Consider the following 21,481-nt stretch of genomic DNA (forward strand, 5'->3'; position numbering starts at 1 on the left):
TAAAAATATCTGTGTTTTCCGATGGTCTTAGGCGACCTGCTAGTGGTTCTCAACCTGGGGGTCACCACAACATGAGGAACTGTATTAAAGAGTTGCGGCATTAGGAAGGTTGAGAACCACTGATCTAGGTTGGGGTGTCGAACTCAATCAGAGAAGGGGCCAAAATCTAAAATCCAGCCTAAATTGCGGGCCGAATGGTTTACTGAACAGTCATAAACTGTCATTGTGATGGAAACGCAGCAGAGTGCAGTGATGACAGCGCGGTGCGGGCCACATTGCAAGGCCTGGCGGGACGGATTTGGCCCGCGGGCCTTGTGTTTGACACATGTGATAGAGGATAGAGGTCCAAGGGGGAGCAATCTTGTTCAAACTGCTTAATGTCATAAATGATGAAAGTGGGGTCCACAGAAGCAAAGCAGCATAGTGCAATTAACAACCATCAATACTTAAGTTGGAAAGGAAGACATAGAGACTTTACGGTAAGTCTGAAAGGTAAGAGAGATGTTGGTACTTGGAAGTGTAAATATCTCAGGCTTTGAAATCACATGTCTAAAATGCAAAACACGTCACATTGTCTAAATCACCCAAGACCTCCAGGAGTTTCTCTGGCAGCCTGATGGTGCTGTGCAGAGTCCTGCAGAGGTTCTGCTTATTTCAGTCCCTAAATGGCAACATAGCCATTTACAAACAAGCAAGAATCCAAGAGGGAATCACTCACCTACTGAATGGTCACCCAGGCCTGGGACAGGCTATTTCTTTGATGAATACTCCTGCCCTGTCATTTATCTTGCAGTTTTCAGGACACCTTCACTCACTGTAATAAACTCTACCTTGAGCTTTTAGATCTCATTCTAAATCTACTTGTGTAGGGAAGTTCTATTCTTTTTTAAAAATATATATTTTATTGATTTTTTAACAGAGAGGAAGGGAGAGGGATACAGAGTTAGAAACATTGATGAGAGAGAAACATCAATCAGCTGCCTCCTGCACATCCCCTACTGGGGACGTGCCCTCAACCAAGGTTCATGCCTTTGACCAGAATCAAACCTGGAACCTTTCAGTTTGCAGGCTGACGGTCTATCCACTGTGCCAAACCAGTTTCGATGGAGGTTCTATCCTTATGCAAAGTCTTTATGAGGCCCAAGACTACCATAAAATACGTGTGTTATATAAATGACAGGCTTTATTTCTAATTATCTCTAATCCCCATATCCAATAATACCAGAAAAATGTCTGTATATTAAAGTTGGACAACCATATGCTAAGAAATGACAAAGAAAAGAATTAAAAAGAGAAAACTCAATGTGTACTATATAGAAGAGGTGAAATAGAGAATTAGCTGAGAGCCTATGTTTTGTTTCAATTCCTTTCTACTCTTACAGAATATCTATAATTGATTTTATGATTATCATGTATAAGTCCTCTCAGAAACCTGAAGATGCAAAGATAGAAAGACAGACTCAAATCTGTACTCAGTAATAAAACTAAAGGTTGGATTATGTTGATAAAATAAAATATTCATGATTTTAGTTTATTTTGTTGAATTTATTAATAATCTTTATATATTTATTTTGTATGGCTTTGAGCAAAGACAAAAGAAATACTCTACCGCATCCCTGATCATACAGTTGTTGGAAGAATCAGCTATCTACTATTTTCCCAGCAGCAGAAAGACCAATCTTTTCAATAATACATTTCTTTCTGTACAGATTAAAACTCCATACTCATGGGCTTACCTAGGTACAGAGAAAAGAGGTCACTTGTCAACTAGCAATTGGCTTTTACATTACAGGAATGTGAGTCATTTTTTTTCTCTTCACCTAAGTATATAGATTCATACATAGATGTAAATAATTCACCCTGCACCACTGTTACTTTAACATACAAGCCTTAGCTTTTCGTCCATTCTGTTACAAAGAGAATAAAAATGTTCTGTTTGCACTGAAAAAAAAAAACATACAATTCAACCCTGCTCACATTTCCCAGTAGTCCTCGAAATAAAAAGCCAAAAATGTATCTATTGTATAAAAATATTTCACTACCAAACCCATTTGTCCTATCAAATGTAAACCTTTAATAATTTAAAGGATCCATACATGATCTTAATAAATTGACATTAACTCTCCATCTTTTAATAAAATAAAGGAGTTTTGTACTGATATGTAAATGTTCTTGCAGCTTTCCCATAGGATGTAGGTAGACTGAACAACCCCTTTCTTGCACCGTTCCTGACACACCATTCTGTTACCAGCATGGTACTGACAACATTACATTGACTAGCACTGTTGATCCGCACAAGTTGGGATCTGTCAGAAATTAAACACCATGACTCATTTTGGTATTATAGATATTTTTCCCACAAAAGGCATAACAGGCAGCCTGGATATCTATGTTAGAGTTTTTGCTTTTGTTTTGTTTTCTGTCTTCAAGTCTATCTGGAGGCCCTTCCAGTTGAATGAGGGGTCTTGCTTACGTTCTTCAAAGTATCACCGGGGCCAAAGATACTGAAGACCTCCACGCTAGGCCATTCTCTCAAGTTGGGTTATTTATAGAAGGTGGTAACCAGGGATCCTCCAATTGTGTTCCAGCCACCCACCACGTTCCTGGGATGCATTAGGCACAAATCAGGACTAAGGGACTCCCTTCAGAGGGAGAAGATGCTCCCAGATCATTGAAAGAGTTAAGGAAACAGACAAATAAACAAACAATGCTCACATTCAGTTCCCCCCTTCTTTCTGTCACCATATCTAAACTTTTCTCACACTCTTAAGACAATACACTTCCTATCCAAGGCCCATGTTAACACCATATGCCTTAAGATTTCCTAACCACTCAGTTACAGTATACATAGAGCAAAGCATGTGTTCCCAACAGAGATGCTGCTGCTATGAGCATTTCTTTCTTTAAGTCAATACCACAGTAAGCTACCAACTACAGTGAAGACAGAACACACAGGCAACTCCAAATCAAGCTGTGATTTACAAGTCATTATTTAAATAATAACAATAATAGTAATCATATTGAAAGAAAGCAAAAACCTCACTTCTAATCTTAAGATAGAGTTCCATCTGAGTCAAACTTATAGGAATTTTAAGATAGGCAGTTAATAAAATTGGTATATTTTTCCAGAAAGGAGAAATGCTGTAAGCCTTTCCCTACAATGACTGCTTTTAACCCCTTCCCTCTCCCACCCCCCACCCCCAACCGCCAAAAAAATAAAAAATAAAAAAGCATGCAGGGATATTTTCCAATGCTTGATTATGGCAAGAAGGAAGAAAAGTGATGGTTCTCGGTGTAATACAAGCGATTTGTAGAGTCAAGCATACAATTTTGCATAAAAACATTGCAGGTTAAAATAACATTGTAGGTTTCAAGCCATTGCATTACAGTTGAATAATTGTCACAATTCGGTTTTGTAAAAATTTAAAACTCTAGATTTTGAAGTGAAACAATAAAACTAAATTCTTAAGTGATGACTTTGACCTTCATTCAGCACAGAATAGCTATTTTTCATTTGGGCTGAAAAGATTATTTACAACTAGCATGGATTGAGTCTTGGTAAAAGTCCAATAACACAGGAAGAGAAATATCCCCTCTGCTGTCTGAATGAACAATGAACATGGTTAAGGTTAGCGATACTCCTAACACTGGCTGCTCATCTCCTACTGTGGCCAAGCATATGCAACTGTTCTTTAACCTAAGTCAAAACGGAAAGCACCAAATGGCAATTTAGATCTGCTATTTCCCCCTCCATAACGCCTGATTCACAATTTAGATGCAGAGACACAGCTAATGAAAGAGGTGTTGATTGGTGCCAATCAGTAGCTCTTTTGAGCTTTCCCTTTAAAAATCAGGGTTTTGTTTGCCTCGAATCCCAGAACTCTTCCTAAAATAGAGAAATACACATATCGAAGGAATTCAGGGAAAAAAGCAGGTTAAAAAATAAATAATCTTACAACAACATTTTAAATCCTCTTTTAATGATTGAAAGCAAGGAAGACATATATAACACTGAATGCTAAACAAGTCTTTGAGTTTCCCTTGGGATTTTAAGATATATATATATATATTTAATAGTATATGTATATATATATATTTATATATATTTATATATTTTACATTTTGCGTGTAGGCCAGAGCTGTCTAAAATATCTCTTCATCATAGGCTATAGGGATGTGTCGGGAGATAGAATAAAATAAGATCTGAGAATGTCCTCGGTGGGTGGTTTATTCGAGTCTGTGTGAACCGTCGGGCAGGGATCATAAATTCGAAGAAAACCGTGGCTTTTCGGCCTCTGGGTCTGTTTTTAAGACTGAGGAAGGCTCTTTCGGAAGCGGGGCCGCCGCCGGCGGAGGGGGTGCGGGCGGGACCCCTCGGGGCGGCGGGATGGCTCCGGAGGACATCTGTCGGAACAGGGTGACCCTCTGGGGGACGGTGCCCCTGCCCGCCGCCTGCAGGCTCCCGCCAGGGTGGACGGCCGGCGCGGGCTGGGGGATGGAGGCCAGGGACTCGCCCACGGTGGGGTGCGGTCTGGAAATCGGGGTGGACGACGCCTCGTGGGGCAGCGAGGGCTGCGAGGCCGAGAGGGGCCTGACCTCCCGGCTCAGGCTGGCGTTGTGCAGGGCCTGCGTGCTCTTGTGCACGTCGGCTTTGGGCGTGGAGCTGCCGCTGGGCTGCAGGGGCTGCGGGGGCTGCTGCGGGGGCTGCTGCAGAGGCTGGGGCTGCGGGGCCGGGACCGGCGGGTGCACCAGGGACAGCTGGGACGCCGTCGGGGAGGCATAGTGGAAAGTCCGGGCGGAGGCCAGCGGGCTCTGGACGGGCGGGCTGCAGACGGCCGCGGTGTAGGAGCAGGGCGAGAGGACGGCGGCGGGCTGCGGGGGCTGCGCGCCCGGGCTCGGGGAGTGCAGGCTGCTAGGGGGCCGGCTGGTCGCGGGGTACACGGGCGGCGACTGGGTCCGCAGGCGGGAGGCGGGCGCGGCGTTGTTCGGGGGTCCCGGCGTCTGCGGGTAGCCCAGCGGAGGAGGCGCGATGGCCTGCACCATCTCCCGGTCGTGCTTCACGATCTGCTTCAGGATCTCGTTCTCCTGGTTGTTGAAAACACCAGTGTTAAGATCCTTCTGGAACTTTTGCAGGAGAATTGAGTTTTTCTTGCCTGTCAGCGAGAGAGAAATAAGCGCTTAGAACGCCCACCCACGACAGGTGGCAACTCCGGGGTCTGGGGGCGGGGGACAGTGGCTCCTGAAAGCAAGTCTGTCAGTGTGCCCTGGGGGAGGCTCCGAACAAGCCGTTACTCACCTTCATCATCAGAAGCCTGGTCCTGCCCCGGGTGCTTCCTGCATCATCCTGGGACAGTCCCACCTCCCATCCAGGTCAAGTTGAAAAAACCGTTATGTGGCCAAAGCCATCTTGCAGAAGAAATGGGGAGATGGACATGTGGGCTCCGGTGCAGAGCCGGGAAGAAAGGGCGTTTGGGCCAGGATGGGCCTGGAATCAAGATTAAGGTGACCAGATGTCCCGATTTTCATCAATTTGTTAAAAATTGGGACACTCCTGCTGGTCACCTTAATTAAGATATGAGTTGAATGCGCTTCTTTTCAGGACAGTGGATCGCCTACCATGTGACAGGCACCCTATCCTGCAGGAGGCCGTAGGTAGGTCTGTTCTATTCACCTCCCTCTTTGAGGCATGCCTACACCCATTGCACTGAGGCAGAGGGAGGGTGAGGACAATGCCCAAGAGTCACAGAGCTGGGAAGGGAAAACAGCAAATGGGACATAGATGGGTCATCCTCAGCTAACCAGATGCACCTGTCTCCTGGGAATGCTGGACCCCAGTCCCGGGCCTCACCCACTGCTCAGCCAGAAGCGGCATTCTACTGAGCTCCCCACATGCAAGTCTGAGAAGCGAAGGACTTTGTTTTTGACCCGTGTCCCACTCCAGTGATTCTCTACCCTACCTGCATAGCAATCTCATCTCTGGGGCTTTCAAACATGGGGAGCTCCATCTGTACTCTACCCCTGAAATCAGGATGAGCAGATGTGGGGGCCAGGTTTTGACACTGTAACAGCTAATTTCCCCGGAGGGTTTCTCCGCGGCCCTCATTGAGGACCATGTCACAGGCTTCCTCTTCTGAAAGGCTGGGAGGGTCTAGCATGTGGTGGGTTCTCAGCTCGCTCTAGAACTTCATCACCATAACCATCCCCCCTCCTTCCTGCCATGGTCTCCCCAGGGCTCTGCAGTTAGCTGGCATTCTGGGGCAGAATAACTGAATCAGTGACTTTCCATGACATCATTCATACCCAGGTGAACATGGTATCTAAAAAGGGAATCAATTTGCCAAATCACTTAAGTGTCATAAAGTATGACATCTAAAGGAACAAGAAATATTTTTGAATGTAAGTATATGCTAAAATTTACTCGATGCTGAGAAAAACAACCATTTTTATTTTATTTTGTTTTTGATCTTATTGATGCACAACTGACATACACATGCTATTAGTTTCAGGTTGCGATCATTTTAAATGACTGACAGAATGGATAGCTACCTCTCTCTCCTTTCAGAATTGTCCTAACTTCTCAAAGAACAAACACCTCTAGATTAGCATACTATTTAGCATGTTTTCTTAACTAATTATAATATACATTTATGAGAAATGATGACATTTGATAAGGATTGCATTTCTTTGTGACATTTCATAAAATAATATCTGTGACCTTGTGGAAAAAATACTATAACTTTTATTGTACTGTTAGAATTTTATAAGGATTAAAAATGCAAATGTTCGGTGCTTACTACCGTAGCAATTTCATTGTCTATACTGTTAATTAGGATCCATTTCATGCAAACCTCTTTTATAAACATAAACTGCAGTAAATTAGAGGAGAATGAAGCTGTATCAGATAAAGAGATATTTCCTATGGAAATAACCTAATTTTAATGCTTTCTTTAAAGATGTGGAACTGGTTTAGGAAAAGAATTTATATGTCCAGACATTAGTCTCTAGTTCTCCATGAACATTTATGCATCACAATGAGGGAAGTTATTTTCAAATTAAGTAAAGTTGCTTGGAGGAGTACTCACTTCCTTGATGCCCTGTTAAATCTCTGTGCTGTCATTGTGAGTCTCTAAGGTATGTGTTAAGTCTAATGGTAATACCCAAATGCTATCTTTTTTCTCCTGACCTAATTTCAGATCCTTATGCAATCTGATATCCTACTAACATTGGTGGAAAGAAAGGTGTGAAATGCAGCAGAAAAGCTCACATAACTATACATCAACCACAAGTCCTTACCTTAATAAGAGCGAAGCAGTTGCAATACCTCTTTGCTTACTTTCAAGTGATCCCAACCCCATCTCCCTTAAGTTCATCGATTCCTTCAACCCTCCCTACCTCTCGTCAATAAAAATCATTGTACCCCAGGTACTGTGAATGCAACAGGGAATTAGACAGGATCTCTGCAGTTACAAAGCTTAGCATCTCTAGTGCCATTGCAACGCTAAAAGCAGTGCTGTGATGGAGGAACTCCCCAGGGACATGGGAGAACATACCTGGGTACTCAGCCTATCAGGAGGTGGGGTGTCTAAACTGAGAAAGGAAGACTAGTAGAGTTAAGCAGAGAAAAGGGGCAGAGCATGGTAGGTTGGGAAGGATGATCTGGGTGTGTAAATGAATGCATACTGCTGATGTCACAGTGTCCCAGCAGGTCTTGGGAAGTTAACTGCAAGCCGATCTGATGAAACTTGACTATGGCAAGTATTCAACTCTTTAAACTAGTGTAACTAGTAAGGCTAATTTATACATTGTTATTTCAGAGCAGACTAAAATAAATTGATATTTGCAAAGGAAAGCATCTACGTAGGACATTTCTAGCAAGGCTTTTTTTTTTTTTTTTTTCCTGTTTGAGTCTGCATTACAAATATTTCCAGAAGTTTCTACTGAGACAGCTATTTAACACAAGTTCTAATTTCTTAATATAAGGATAAAATGTGAAGTTGAACCTTAAAAAAAAATCCTTGTGGTCACTTTGGTTTGTAATGTAGACACAGGCATTGGCATTTTAAATTCTATTTTAATGCTATGTAGAATTTTTATCATTGCTTTTTACCAGAAAATTCAAATTGTATTGGCATCACTGGGGAAATCGGATTGCTTAGCTAGTAAAAATAGAGATGAATAAGTAAACCTAGAACACTGAAGAGAGAAAGCTAGAGCCTCAGATCTTTCTAGAAATAGGGCTACCGCTAGTTGCTACTTCTATGTGATTGAACAATCCATCTGGGAACTAGCATCTGGGACTGATGACTGCAAATATGTGTCAGCCCACTAGATTAAGACTGAACTGTGCATAAAGAAGACAAGGTCAAAGAGAGTACCTATCCGATCTAGTCGGTCAATGGCCACGGTCTCAAAGGCTCTTCTCATCATCGGATATTCCTCCAGGACCTCGTTGAAGTTGTCCACGGAAAGTGAATAAAGACGACAGTATGTGTCAGCTCGAACACTGGCAGTGCGGCGTCCCTTGGTCAGCAGGCAAATCTCTAGATAAACAAGAAGGACGGGTTTGTTCGGTCACTTTCTTTTCGAGGCCATTACGGCTTCCCCAAATTAAAGGTAGAATCGCCTGGTGTGAGAAACCAATGATTAGCAGCTTCTTCTGTTTTATCAACTAATCCCTTTTGATAATTAAAAGCATCCAATTGCCAACACTCAATCTTAAAATATTCATCTTCTTTTTTTTTAAACAATTGAAGCTTTTGGCTCAAAGGTGATGCTGAGACATATTTATCTTTCCTCAGGTCCCCATTCCATTCCCCTTGAAATAACAACAACAACAAAAAAAGATGCAGGAAGGGAATACTAAATGCACAATAGAGTTGAAAACAGGAAGAAGCCATGCTGAGGTAGAGGTTTTTTTATATGAATTCTGGAAGGGAGGCAGAATGGTAAGAACTAGGAAAATTCCTTGGCATGTGGGTTGGGGAAAGAGACAGCTGAGCAAACTGGTTGAGCAATTTACAGCCAGATACAGGTCCCTGCGGTGGAAATCCCTGAGTGCCTAGCAAATGGCAAAACTGGGGAAACAAGAACTTTGCTTCCAGGGTGACCGTTCCTCCTCCAGTGCATTTTCACTGGTTGTGAGGTTTAGACCCCCTGACTTTTATATGTCGTTCGGACCCTCCCCTGACCTTTCTTCCCCTGGCTTATTGCTAGTCATGGTTTTAGAGCCCCCTTAGAGGAGAAATGGAGGCCAGAGAGAGCCTCCCAGGAACCCTGTAAAAGTCCTCGCTTGACCGCTCCCTTGAGCAGTAAGCCCCGAGCTATCATGTAGGCCTCAGTTGTTTTTCAGATTCAGGCCCAGAGAAGAGCAAAGACAGATGAAGTGATGCCATGGCTGACATCAGAACCAGCTGCAATGATTAACGGCTCCCTACTTTGAAAAAAATAAATTCATTTTAATAGACATCATGATGTTGAAAGGACACACCTGGGAAGGCTGATAAATATAATATTGAGATCCTTTCCTGAGACCTCCAGATAAAAGCCCTTAGACCAAGGACACAGTGTATGCATCCTCTTGAAGCAAGTCCCCTGGTAACTCCCCCCCCCCCTTTTTTTTTTAGTGTATTGCACTTCCTTTTCTCTTAAACTATAGGAGTTTTAGTGAGACTTGCAACCAGGGGAGCAGCAGACAGTGGCATCTCAGATTAGGCTAACCCCCTGAACCTGTCTCTGAGGCCCCCTTTCCTTGGACTTTTCACTGAGCTAACAGCACCCCCACCTTGGCTCACTTCTGCCTCTGCCACATTTCTCAGTGAGTCCATGCAGCCCAGCCTGGCTCACTTCTTTCCTATAATGTTTCTAGAGAGCCAAAGCAGAGCACCGCCTCTGCTTTCTCCTGTTACCTATTCTATCATAATCCCTTCCTTTATTTTACTATCACCACCTTTAATAAATATATTCTCAAAATCATCTGGACTCATGTTGTAAAATCATTCTTATACAAAGTTAAGAACCCACACACTAGGCCAGCCAGAGCCAGATGTGCTCTGAGCCTGGTTCCTTTCTAAAGCATAAAGCAAATGGTAACATATAGAAAGAAACCAAAATGAGCCCAAACATTGGCTTAGAAAGCCTTATAATGAAGCAAAACTGCATCAGTGGAATACATTACAGGCATGCCTTATATAGTTCCTATATTTCCAATAAGATTAGTATACATTTTTTATTCCATATGCACTGAGGGTGTCATATTTAAATAACTTCTAGGGAGAACTCTTCATTGAAACTTAGCTTCCCAAATCCTATATAATAAAGAGGTAATATGCAAATTAACCCTCCCAAGATGGCTGCTTAGGCCAGGCTGGCAGGGAAGTTAGTGAGTTATGACCAAATGACTAAACAATAGGCTGTGTGGGGCAACCAGGCCAGCAGTGGGTGGGGAGGGGGAGAAGAGGAGGCCTGAGGGGCGACCGGGATGGCAGAGGGGGGAAGTTGGGGAGTTTTGAACCTATCCACCAGAAGTCACATTGCTCTTATCATTTATCTATTATAGATTATGAATTTGCTTAATACATCACTGTTTGATATTGTTGACCAGGCCAGCAGGGGGGGGGGGGGCAATAATATGCAACTGGGCTGGCAGGGAGGCCATGAGAGGCGAGCAGGGCAGCAGAGGGGGGAAGTTAGGGGTGACCAGGCCAGGAGGGGGGGGGCAATAATAGGCGACCAGGCAGCAGGGGGCAGTTAGTGGCAATCAGGCTGGCACACAAAGGCAATGAGGGGCAATAAGGCCTGCAGCAGGGGGCAGTTAGAGGAAACCAGGCAGGAAGGCAGGTGAGAGATTAGGAGCTAGTTGCCTAGGATTGTGAGAGGCAGTCAGACATCCCCTGAGGGGTCCTGGATTGGAGAGGGAGCAAGCTGGCCTGGGAAACACCTTCACAAGATGGCTGCCTATGACCAGGCTGGCAAGGGGGTTAGTGAGGAATGAATCAATCAACAAATGTAAAGCAGAATGACTTATATCAGGATGGAAATATTCTTCGTAAAATGAGGTGCTCACATCTGAATACAACAATCCAAATAACCATATCATTTTGAGGAGTTTTTGTTTTAAATATATATTTTATTGATTTTTTAACAGAGAGAAAGGGAGAGAGATAGAGAGCTAGAAACGTCCATGAGAGAGAAACATCGACCAGCTGCCTCTTGCACACCCCCTACCGGGGATGTGCCCGCAACCGAGGTACCTGCCCTTGACCAGAATTGAACCTGGGACCTTTCAGTCCGGAGACCGACGCTCTACCACTGAGCCAAACCAGCTTAGGCTCATTTTGAGGAGTTTTGACCCTATCCACCAGAAGTCACATTGCTCTTATCATTTATCTATTATAGATTATGAATTTGCTTAATACATCACTGTTTGATATTGTTGGATATGTAAATGTCTCCATTAAGGTTTATACATTCCACTCCTTAACCTCTCATCCCTTTCCCTCCCTTAGGAGGTCTTTGTCTTAAAATTCCATTGTGACTTCTTCAAGTGTCTAATGTCTACATATGATCACCTTTACACACTACTATCTATAAACTGTTATCTACTATATATTTATAGGGCTTGTCCTTGGCAAGTTAAAATACTCGGTGGGCTGGCTATCCCAGGAATTCTTTTTTTTTTTTAGTTTTTAGTTTTGGGACACACATTTTATTTATTATTATTATTTTTAAATATATATATTATTTATTTATTTATTATTAAATTATTATCTGTGTACATATTTTAACATTGCCCCCACCTCCATACATCCCTCCCTCCCCAGAGTTCTAAGAATACCTTTTGAGCAGGTAGGAAACATTGCTAGCCCCATGCTAGCCATGTGATAAAAAGAAGATTAAAGAGGACCTGTTAAGCAACTGGAACAGAATCATACAAAAATATCAAAGCTAAGAAGGTTAAGAGCATGGTTTTCCTACTTCTCTCCAACTCTAAAAATTCACCAGACTACTACAAGCCTTTCCTTTTGATTTTAAGTCTACCAACACTCAACTCTTTAAAAGTTAATCAAACACTTTGAATTATAAATGCCTTTAAAAAGCAGCGAGCTTTTAAAAAATTCATCAAATGAATTCAGCTCTTAGATACCTCAAGTGTGTGTGTGTGTGTGTGTGTGTGTGTGTTTGTATTCTGAAGTAATATCATGACAGCTTTGTTTTCCTATGTGGTTTAATATGTTTACCCAAAATGAAAAAGGAAAGTACAGCAGAAATAATAGTCTAAATAGAAAATATATTCACTAAATATTTCTGAGGTGAGTCTAATACAGAAAAAAAAGAAATGTCTCCCCAAATTTTCTCTGGCTTTCTCTTTTTCTTCATTACACACATACGTATGCACATTCCTGCATGAATAATAAAATGGATATTTAAGCAGACAGTTCCTTGGTTTATTTAATGTAAAAATTAATGCTCAACTGATTCAGACTGGATTCTTTAGTGCAGCCATTTCCCACATTTAATATGTATCAGAATCACCTGGGTATGTTGCTAAAAACACAGATTAGGATATAGTACTGGTAAGTCTGGAATGGGGCCCAAGACTGCATTTCTAGCAGGCTCTTAGGTGATGCCAAGGAGAGGCTTTTTTTGTGTGTGTGTAAATGAAAAGTTGTAGCTGCCAGTCCTACATCTACACCAGGTTTCCTTTTTTAAATCGGGAAAAGGTGGCAAAAAGAAATGGAAATTAAGTGACAATTTGAATTTAAGTCAACAAATGGTTTTACTGTAACCAACACCTTGGAAGAAAATATGAGAATACAAAATAAATGAGAGCACACTGACTGATCCTGTCTCACAGAATTTACAATTTATTAAAAATTCAAGCCATATATATATATATATATATATATATATATATATATATATATAGAGAGAGAGAGAGAGAGAGAGAGAGAGAGAGAGAGAGAGAGAGAATAATTTCAAAAGCTAAACTGCCTGCTAGTGACTTGAATGTTGATTAAAATCTTGAAGTCCAGATAATACAGCATTCATCAAGGTACAGTTCTGTACACGTGTGGTGGCATGAAGGGCCTGGCATGGTTAGACTCTGAGAGAAGTGTAAAAATTGCATTGCTTCGCCTTGAGGTTGGAGAGAACAGGAAAAGAGGAAGTGGGGGGAGGAAGATATCAGTGAAATAGGATCCTGAGCATAGGCTCAGAGAAGAGTTTGGGAAGGGGTTTTATAGGATTGTAAGAACTGCAGCCACAGAGTCACAGACTTTTGAAGAGGCATAGCGAATATTCCTCCATGAATAAGCAGCCTGGTCTTGATCTACCATGTCACTGCAAGGCTCTTCAGGAGGGAGTTTGTGCCTCTGAGGAAAGGAGGTCATGTGGAATGCAGTGGGTGTTCTAGCCCTTTAAGTATCGTGCTGTATATGGGAAAGGCACTCCACCTCTCTCTCCCTAGACGGTAAATGTGTTCTTCTTCAAGTCTTTTGCTTTATGATACAAGAATATCAATTTACTGTTGGCTTGTAAAATGAACTGAGAGGGAGGTTTTTAGCAGTTAAAATACAAAGGTTTGGAAAGGTTTGGAAATAATTTTGGGTACAAGGTGACGGGGAGTTGTCTGATATAAAGCTTAGCACCCAGAACAGAAGTGTTCTCTTTGAAGAATCACTGTAAAAGAAATGTCAAAAGAACTTGAAAGGTGATGAGGCATCTGTGATTGTAAACCTAGACATTTTTAAAAAATCACCAGAGGTATCTGTCCTGAGTCAGAACTTCAGTTTGTGTAGAGTCTCAAGTATATTGTATACTAGTATGAATAAGAAACAATAATCCAGCTGGGCCAGCATGCTCAGTGGTTGAGTGTAAACCTATAAACCAGGAAATCACAGTTTGATACCCGGTCAGGGGACATGCCTGGGTTGTGGGTTTGATCCCCAGTGTGGGGCATGTAGGAGGCAGCCAATCAATGATTCTCTCTCATCATTGATGTTTCTATCTCTTTCTCTCCCTTCTTCTATAAAATCAATTAAAATATTTAAAAAACAAACAAAAAACAATAATCCAAATTAGTAATTAATTTGGCTAATAGCACAGTTAATAGAAATAAAATGTATTAAGGGATAACAATAAAGAGGGAAATATCTTAAAGAATGTTTCTGCTTGTATTATCTCATTCAAAATGAGCTAAATTTGGAGAAAAGACTAATTTTGAAACAAGGTTCTATCAACAGTCCTACAGACAAATCAAACCAACACATTTTTTTACTGCTTTTTGTACTGAGCTAAGAATGGTTTCAACATATTTAAGGTTTCTAAAACATAAATATAAAAAGACATATATGGTGGAGACCACACATGGCCCACAAAGCCTAGAATATTTACTCTCTGGTTGTTTACAAAAAAACAACAACGGTTTAAATGGATTTCTTCCTCTTCCACATAGTTGCCCTTTAGACTGTTCTAATACTGGAGGAGGAGGGAGGACTTTCTCAGCTAGGGCTCCTCATCTGGACCACAACACACAGAAAATCATTTCAGTGATGATATTCTGGATTCTCACAAGGCTGGTACATCAGCAGTACCAGTCTAGATGCATAGGTGCTAAATCAGTATATTACTTGTAATATACTTCAAGACAATAGGGCTTATTTCCCTCTCGGATCTGGTTCCGAAGGGCTGGGAAGTAGTAGACTAAATTGGGCGAAAAATAAGTCAGTTATAGAAACAAAGATGGACTCTTACAATTTTGTGAGAATTCCTGTTTATGAGGCTAGTGGATCACCTTTACTACTCTTGCGCTAGTGCCAGCTTTCCGAAGGAAAATTAATTTTCCTAATGAATTGTGAACCAGAGTCATGTTAATCTTCATCCTGCAAACAGAGCATTTTTGCTCCTGGACATCTGTAAGCTGCCTGTCCCACAGGCTCTCATTCATGAATTCCACAAAGAGCTACCGGACAAATATATGCATTGAACAACTGCAATTGTGGCAGATGCTGGTGATGTACTTGTAATCAAAATGTGTATGACCCTTGCATTCTTAGAATGTATAGTCTAGCAAGCCCAAGACCCAAGTCATCTCTTATTTCCTCTCACCTTTATCCTTGCAAACTTGCTTTATCTACATCCCCTATCATGCTAAATGGCATTGTATTCAACAAAAGAGAACCCTCCCTTCCTCTTACTCTCCATAAGTAGCTGGACTATAAATGGTGTGGATCCTTCTCCATCGGTATCTTTTCTAACCTTTTGCTGGGGTTTAGATTTAATTGTCATAACTTCATATCTGGGTTGTTTTAAGACCCTCCTGCCTATTTGCTTACACAGGTGGCTCCCTCTGGGAGAACACTTATTCCTGAACATACATTTGCTCATTCCATTCCTCATAATGAAAATCTTCAGTCCTTGCCCATTACCAGCAGGAAGGAATCTTAATTTCTTGCAAAGACACAGACCTGGATTCACTGTCTCCCCAGTGATCCTGCCTTCCTCCCACACCACATTCCAAACATGCAGAGTGCTGCGTGTGCATTTCCCCAAACCAGCACACTTTCCCGGACCTCTGCTTTGACACTCACTGCTCCTTCCATCTGGAATGCTCATCCAACAAAAGTCCCCTCTTCCGCTGCCTCCTACTCAGCCATCAGAGCTCAGGCTAGGTGTCACCTCCTTCAGAGAGGATATTTTTTTATGGACAGATTCCTAGATCTTAAGTTGCTGTGATTCTATCTTATGCTTCTAATGCATTGAGTTGTCATGATCTGTGTGTCTACTCGACTTCCTACATGGTTACTGTCTTGAAGACATACTGGTTATAGGACACAGTGACTGGCATATAAAGTCTCCATAAAGCTCGTTGAATAAGAAACATTAATCAAAGCATGAAATGTTCATATTTAGTTGATGACTACATTAGTCATAACATCATCCACATACAGTGTAATGTTGAAAATGGTTTTTATGTCAATAGATCAATTAGTATGCTGTCAATATGGAATGGGGAAGCAAATGATGAATGAGAAACAGAACATTTTGTTTATGGGCCTGGATATGTATGTGTGTGGTTATTCTGACCCACATTATAGAAGACCTACAAAGCTCTGAACGAGGGACCAAATTACAAAGTTTAAGAAGATTCAGTCCAGTAGGCAAGCACAGATGATTTCATTGTAATATACTTTAAAAAAGAGAATAACTGAGAATGCTCTAGAGAGAGGAGGCAGTGCATGAGAGCAAGGGCCAGCCTAGAGGTTCAGAGCAAGCTTATTGGAGGAGTACCTTGGAAGAGTAGTTCAAGGCAGAAAGTTAAGGAGAGGAGAGAAAAGTGTTCGCACCTTTGAAAATGTTACCATCTATCTATCTATCAGCTATGACTATGAGATCTACCTAGAGAATTTCACTGGAGAGGGATATTTTTCAGAGTTATCATAGATCTTGAAAGGATGGACAGGGCCAATGGCTCTGAGCACACCACCCTCAGGAGAATATTTACTAAACAGATACATAGGTGTTTGTGGACATGCCTGTAGAGGAATAGACTACTGCAGCTAATGAATGCTTGATTTGTGCCTGCATCCATTTTACCAAAGCTAGTCTGGCATTAGTCACATAAACACCCACGCAGACATACATATATAATTATTTATTCCTTGCAACCGCCCTGCAGGGTGAGAATTATCGTTTTTTAACAGACTGCTGCACTCAGCTAAAAGAATCTGATTAACCTACTTAAAGCTAAATAACTAGTTGGTAATAGGGCCATCGTTCAAACCCCAGTCCCTGTGAGTTCACTCTTATCCCAGCAGGCCCCCCACCCACCTTCCTGGTATTGTCTCGGGCGGATGAAAATGTTTCCCGTAAAGAAAAGAGACTACTTTATTCCACCGAAAGCCCTTTCTTCCCCAACAAACATTTGCAAGATGTCTTTAAGGAAGCAGACCACATTCGAATACATTGCTGCAAAGACGAAAATTAAAAGAAACCGAAACAGAAATACATCCAGTTGATAGCTACGCAGGAGCCACGCCATCCAAAGCCCAGCTCGGAGCCTGAGCATCTGTGCAAGAAACGCTTGTGTTAACAAGTCCGACTGTGTTTCCCAACTCCGCCAGCCCTTCCCCTTGGCTCCCGCAGAACCCAGTTTACAGAACACATCAAGCGGCAGCTTCTCGCTGAGAGCCGCTGAACGCTGCTTTAATTTCGCAGCCGGGAGCTGGTGCTTTATCATGGACCAGGCATATTAGACTGGGAAGGCTGCAATGCCGGCCAGATGGCGGTTCCTCTGCAGAGGAGGGACCTTCAAAGCACACTGTTAAGTTAAGTCTTTGAACCATTTGATGACACGCTCATTCGTTTGGAGATGGAGATTTCTTTATCTCTCCTAAGTGTCTTCCTTCCTTCCTGTGCCCGATAAGAGTGATGGGTCCATTTCAAGTGGAAAAAACAATCTAGGTCAACCTTCAATCTCTCACAGTCTGAGTGGGACTTCCAGAAGTTTCTACCCATAACAGAAGGGTAAATCGACTTTCCAACTGCACAGTGAGGGTCGCACTTTACTTCGGGATGAGCTAGATAATCACAGGCCATCAGCAGTGGGCTTCCTGAGGTGAAGAAGCCAAAGTGGCTCCATGCTACTTCTCTCCTTCCACTTGCCATTCCTGTCCCAGTGTTTACCTGGCACACTGCTGTTCAGTTTCACAGCTCAGCTCAGATGGGACTTTGTTCCTCCATCACAGAACTTTATTATTATTTAAAAAAATATATTTTATTGAATTTTTACAGAGAGGAAAGGAGAAGGATAGAGAGTTAGAAACATCAATGAGAGAGAAACATCGGTCAGCTGCCTCCTACACACCCCCTACTGGGGATGTGCCCACAACCAAGGCACAGGCCCTTGACCAGAATTGAACCAGGGACCTTTCAGTCTGCAGGCTGACACTCTATCCACTGAGCCAAACCAGCTAGGGTCATCTAAGAACTTTATATTGTGGTCTCAAGGTGTCAGGTATCATTCTAGGTGTCTCAGGTGCAAGATGAGTTCCTTACTCTCATGGGACTCACATTGTAGGAAGGGCATAGGAAACCTTACCTAGCTACACTCCAATAATGGCACTTGCTACAGGAAATAAAACAAGGGAATGTGTCAGAGGGATAGTGCAAGTCTAGAACACGACGTCTCAGGACTTTATATCTGTTTGAATTATTTTTTTGTTGTTTATTTAATGATTAGCTTTTTTCAAAGATTTTCATTTCCTCAGTTAAAAATGTAGCGATTCTGAAGCTCTGATTTCAAAAGCAAGTTCTACTCTGATATCTTTCACAACTGCATCCTCTCCTCGGTGCTGTTTTAGCAAATTCTAGTCCCATTCCTGGCAATGCCCTATGTTACCAATGAGGACCTTTTGTGAGAATGGCATACCCACTTCTTCAGACTCACTGGCAGAGTCAAACCTCGGAAGGCCTTCTTTTTCACGGAATAATCACTTCTTTCTTTTCTGTGAAGTTCCTCCTTCTCCCTGGCTGCTCAGGCCTCTGGCATTTGGTTCCGGCACAAGCGGACCAAGGACACAGCAAATGCAAAACACTGAACCTTCAATCCAAGACATCGTTCTGAAATGTTGTCCCCTGGGCTGGAAATGAAACCTCCCCTCCCCTGATGCCATTTGTCTGTCTCGTTTTCACTCTTTTGATATCACTGTGGACTTCTCACTCAGAAGCAGGTGGGGGTTAGGTTTATTCTTAGGTGTTTCCAAAAGCCTAAACATATTTTGAAAATAGGGAATTCCATATAAACATCTGTGGCTATCTTCAGCTTTCAGGTATTATGCTTCTTATTCATTCCTGTGGTACTTGAGAAAAATCTCAGATTGTTACCTGAAAATGTAACCAAGACCAATTATCACCAGTTTCTCTTCTCTACACATGTTTAGACACACAAGGGCTTGGTTCAAAGAAGTCCCAACTAAGGAAGGCAGGATGCTGATTTGGTTTTTTCCTAAAAGAATACACGCCCTCCAGCAAACCTTCAAGGTATGTCTCCATCCACACAAAAACATGGTCATTAGGACAAATGAGTGATTGCCAAGGGCTCTGAAAACCAGACCCAAGCTAGGACTTGTAGCAACACTACACAGTTCTCTTCCTCTTAAGGCACCGTATACCATCAGTTCTCATCTTCTCAGAAAAACTCTCATTATTGCTATGGGAAGACATACAAAAGGCAAATTTAAGATTTGACACAACACATAGTTCAGAAACTTAATAACACCCAAGGTTTTGGGCAACCATAAACTTTTACTGGATAAAGTTCAGATTTTGAAGGGAGGGGTCATGATCAAGTTTTAAAATTTACTTTGCTGGTTGCTCAAGCAAGAATATGTTCTGTAATAAAAACCCAAGATGCACAATGGCACTTTCAGAATGCATTGGCTTAAGTAGAGTCATTCCCCCTAATTCAGCTTGCCTGGAATTTTCCATTCACGATATCTGCCCAGAACATAAGCATTGTGAAGTCCTAGAGTACATATCATTCTTTTCTTTAACATTCTGTGTCCTTCCTCAGCAGATCTTATTGAGGCTCAACGAGACTCAGTCTGTAAGAAAATTAATCTCCATCTACACAGTACACTGGAGTCACACAAGGCAAGAATGTGATCAGGCACCTGTGTGTTTCATTTAACCCAAGAGAAAGTCCAATCAAAAATATCAGGCTCAGGATGATGCAATGATTAGATGGAGTCTCTTCTCTCTCTCTGAACTGTGCATTATAGCAGATGCCCTAGTACTACAGGAACCGACACAAAAACACAACTGCACCAGGTCCAAGATTCTCAGCAATGAGGAATCAACATTTGTCTGGGTCACTTCCGTTCTAATTAGAGAAGGAAAAGGGGATATGAATAGAAAACAAGATATGAAAGTATTGTTCTGATTTCTCTCTCACTGGAAAATTTATAATGCTAATAATAATGATATCTTTACCTATGTCTATTGTTTCTTTACAAAGATAACCTATTAGGAATTTCAAGCCTAAATATTTATATTGTATCCTCTCTTCTAACTTGTAACAGTACATGCGCAAACATGCACATTATGCATATAGAAATGATTTCAGTATTTAATTCAGTATTTAATTCGCATTTTCAGTATTTATTTTAGATTTTATTGTTTCAATAGTTCTAATTTTTTATTGAGGCAGGATGAATTGGTGGTTGTTCTATAGTTACAAATATCTTTTAAACTCCCAGAAAATGAGAACTGTTAATGTGCTCATTGTAAGTCCTTACAACAGGAAAGTATGTACTGAATTAATAAGTGAAACCCTGCATTGTTCAATGACTTCAATTAAGATTTTAAATACTATTTCTCTACAGAGTCTGATATTTGTTTGACTTTAATTAATGCTCTCATTCATGTCCAGTATAACTCTTAATTGACTTCCTAGCACCAAGAATACTTAGCCACATCTTTGGAACCTTCCATTCCTTTCTTCGGGGCAACACATACATATCTTAGCAGAACAGACCATTCATAATATGCCATTGAAATGTTATTGTGTTGTTAATGTGTTTCTTGCTACATGCAGTATGTATGTGGGACAAGGGAATTGTTAAAAGACTTCTGGCATTTTAAACTTGCTGAGGATATTCTAACATTGCCTTAAATTTATTATACCCACACAATAGGCAATGAGAGGCAATTTAAAGCTCCAAAATTATTTCCACTCTATTATTTTTTGGACAAACTTTTCTGACCAGTAACTTGACTCTTTTTTACTAAGTAAATCCAACCGTGGAGAGACTTGTTTCCGTGAATAACAGGTCAAGACAGTCACACTTAATTGGAGTGTTACTAAATTCAGATTGTCTAACAACAAGCTGAAATGAGTTATGTGTGTTTGTCTGTGCACAATGTGTTTCGTAATTCAGTCGAAGAGGAAAGAATCCTTGTTTTCTGAAATACCATGAAGTGACACCACAGGTGAGAAGTTACAAAACCTGCACTGCTGTAGTAGGAAGACCAGTGGCCAGAGGTGCTGGCCCACCTGTCACTGCGGAGCTCTGTGGCCCAGGCAGTTCTCGGCCCTCGTTTGTACAAGGATGAGATCCCTCTTCTTTCTAAATGTTACAAGAATGTTTCGGAATAATTTAGTTCTTCAAAACATATGTTTGCTCTTCCATTTCACTGGATTTTGGAAATTGATATTCAAAATGCTAAAGATTATATATTTTTGTAGCTATTTAAATCTAATATGGTGTTATATGAAATATGTGAAATTAGTACAACGTCTGGCACATTAAGCATGAGTCACTTGGAGAATTTGGACAATCCTACGTGCTATTTCTTGGGGGTGGTGTTTGCACACCCACACTCGTGTATAAAGTAAGGAAATGAGATGAGATGAGATGATCCTCAATTTAAAAAATTTTTGAGATTATTTAGTCTACCCCAGCCTTCACCACTCATGTACATT

The 21,481-nt window shown here is 41.5% G+C and overlaps 1 protein-coding gene across 1 annotated transcript in view; it reads right to left on the minus strand.

Moving 5' to 3' along the window:
• Positions 1-1,524: 1,524 nt before the first annotated feature.
• HCN1 (hyperpolarization activated cyclic nucleotide gated potassium channel 1) overlaps positions 1,525-21,481 on the minus strand; it is a 272,628-nt gene continuing 252,671 nt past the window's right edge. The window contains exons 7-8 of the mRNA XM_036410483.2: positions 8,376-8,540; positions 1,525-5,153 (exon numbers count right to left, since the gene is read on the minus strand). Of these exons, the coding sequence (XP_036266376.1) occupies positions 4,261-5,153; positions 8,376-8,540 (1,058 nt within the window). The 3' untranslated portion in view covers positions 1,525-4,260. The remainder of the gene's footprint in view (positions 5,154-8,375; positions 8,541-21,481) is intronic.

This window comes from Pipistrellus kuhlii, unplaced genomic scaffold (assembly GCF_014108245.1).
Source record: "Pipistrellus kuhlii isolate mPipKuh1 unplaced genomic scaffold, mPipKuh1.p scaffold_m20_p_4, whole genome shotgun sequence".
Classification (NCBI taxonomy): Eukaryota; Metazoa; Chordata; class Mammalia; order Chiroptera; family Vespertilionidae; genus Pipistrellus; species Pipistrellus kuhlii.